At 45.6% G+C, this 1,915-nt stretch overlaps 1 protein-coding gene across 1 annotated transcript in view; it reads left to right on the plus strand.

The window, feature by feature from the left end:
• The first annotated feature begins 15 nt into the window (after window positions 1-15).
• The window catches only part of LOC103805967 (basic leucine zipper and W2 domain-containing protein 1-like), an 8,441-nt gene continuing 6,541 nt past the window's right edge, over window positions 16-1,915 (plus strand). The window contains 1 exon segment of the mRNA XM_009078632.1: window positions 16-103. Coding sequence (XP_009076880.1) covers window positions 40-103 — 64 coding nt within the window. The 5' untranslated portion in view covers window positions 16-39.

Consider the following 1,915-nt stretch of genomic DNA (forward strand, 5'->3'; position numbering starts at 1 on the left):
CGCTGACCGGCCGTGCTGCTTCCTTGCAGGGTGTCTTTTATGAATAATCAAAAGCCGCAGAAGCCGACACTATCGGGCCAGCGCTTTAAAACCAGAAAAAGAGGTGAGTTACTGCTCCGTGCCTGCTGCCGGGGTCGGCTGTCTGTGCTGGGCATACATCGGTTTCTGTCGGTAAACTCGTCTTTATTATCATAGAATCATCATCGCAGAATTTTAGGGGTTGGAATGGACCTTAGAGATCATCTAGTCCCAACCCCCTGCCATAGGCAGGGACACCTCCCACCACACCAGGTTGCTCAAGGCCTCGTCCAGCCTGGCCTTGAACACTGCCAGGGCTGGGGGAGCCCTGGGCAACCTGTTCCAATGTAAACTCGCCTGCCTTTATGGCCTTTTGGCAACTCTCGAGACCCCATTAAGTGCAAGTCTTGAGGCTAACTCTGGCACTAGGGTGTTCCCCGTGGTAATAAATATTTGGCAGTAAGAGTTGCCACTGAATTGAGTGTGATAACCTTGGCCTGAGATATGGTCATTCTGGAGCTGTGCTGAGCGTGTTTAGCCTGAAAGCAGAAGTATCTAGTACCCCTGAATTACAGGGGGGCTCCAGGATGGCCAGGCTCCAGCACAGGCTTGTTGTAGGTGAATACATACATCTAAGCAGCATCTAACCTAGAAAGAATTTCAGTTCTAGCCTCTGGATAAAGGCTGCGTTGTCCCCGTGATATTATAAGAACACCTGGTTTAAATTTTTAAAAACTGACAGAATGACCCCACAACAAAAATCCCTCAAGCCTATCCACCCACCAACATCCAAAAAAACCCCAAGGCGTAGGATGTGCCAGTGCCTGTCTCTGTGTGCACAGTTACTTCCAGGAGAGGAGTTAATGACTGAAGAGGTGTGATGAGTAACTCATATTTTGATAGGGCTGTTTTCAAACCCAAAGAGGAAGTGAGGACAGCTCTTCAAGTTAGTTTATTACTGTTTTACTAAGACACTAGCAGTGTTTCATTCCAAACAGCTTTAAGGATGTGCAGACCAAAGTATGTGTTGATTTACAGAACCTTTTTTTATGTCAAAGCACCTTGAGAAGCCTGAGTGAGAGAGTTGGATCTAGGCTGTCCAACAGATGAAATGTTAGCTGCCTGGGTTTGAGTCTCTTTTTAAGCATTTAACCATAGTTTGGCTTCCAAGCAACTCTGCTGGAATAATGAGCTTCATGGATCTGTCCTGGGAGATGACTGATCCAGTATTTCCAGACTTCAGGCGGCTGTTACCAACATGTTAGTTCTTGCCCTACATGTAGGGACACTAGTATGCCCTACTAGGTTGCTAACAGAATTGGCTAAGCTCTTGTAGACAGATTTGCAGCCAAGTTCTGTATCCTTGGAAGCTTTTCATCTCATGGTTTGCACAATCTAAAGACAAATGGAGATGAATAAAACTGAAGGCCTCTTTTTAAGGCTTTCTGTCAGTTACATGGGTGCACAGGTTGTATATTTGGCTGTGCCCTACCTGTAGTGAAAACAGGGCAGTGATCAACTGATGTATGTTAGACATGAAGACGTGTGTGTTCTGCTTTTACCACAAGAAAGGATGCTGAATAGATCTGCAGTTATAGCCCATTAAGTTAGCTCATATATCTGCATTTCCCCCAGGCACTTGAGGAGAAGCAGTTGCTTCGGACTCAGTTAGCTTCATATTGAGAGGAGGGGATGGTCTTCATAGGTGAAAAGCAAGTACTGTCAGTTGAGTCTAATGGGAAAATGGTATGCAGCTTGACAGAATATTTAATCCAAAGCAGGGAGAGGCCCAAAGAGCTGAAATGAAACATGAGTAATGGAGTCAAATGGACAAAATTGTAGGGGCATGTTAAGAATTGTCTTCCAGCGTGTAGCTAAGTGTCTGGATTTGGAGGGA

The sequence above is a fragment of the Acanthisitta chloris genome, unplaced genomic scaffold (genome assembly GCF_000695815.1).
Source record: "Acanthisitta chloris isolate BGI_N310 unplaced genomic scaffold, ASM69581v1 scaffold39467, whole genome shotgun sequence".
Classification (NCBI taxonomy): domain Eukaryota; kingdom Metazoa; phylum Chordata; class Aves; order Passeriformes; family Acanthisittidae; genus Acanthisitta; species Acanthisitta chloris.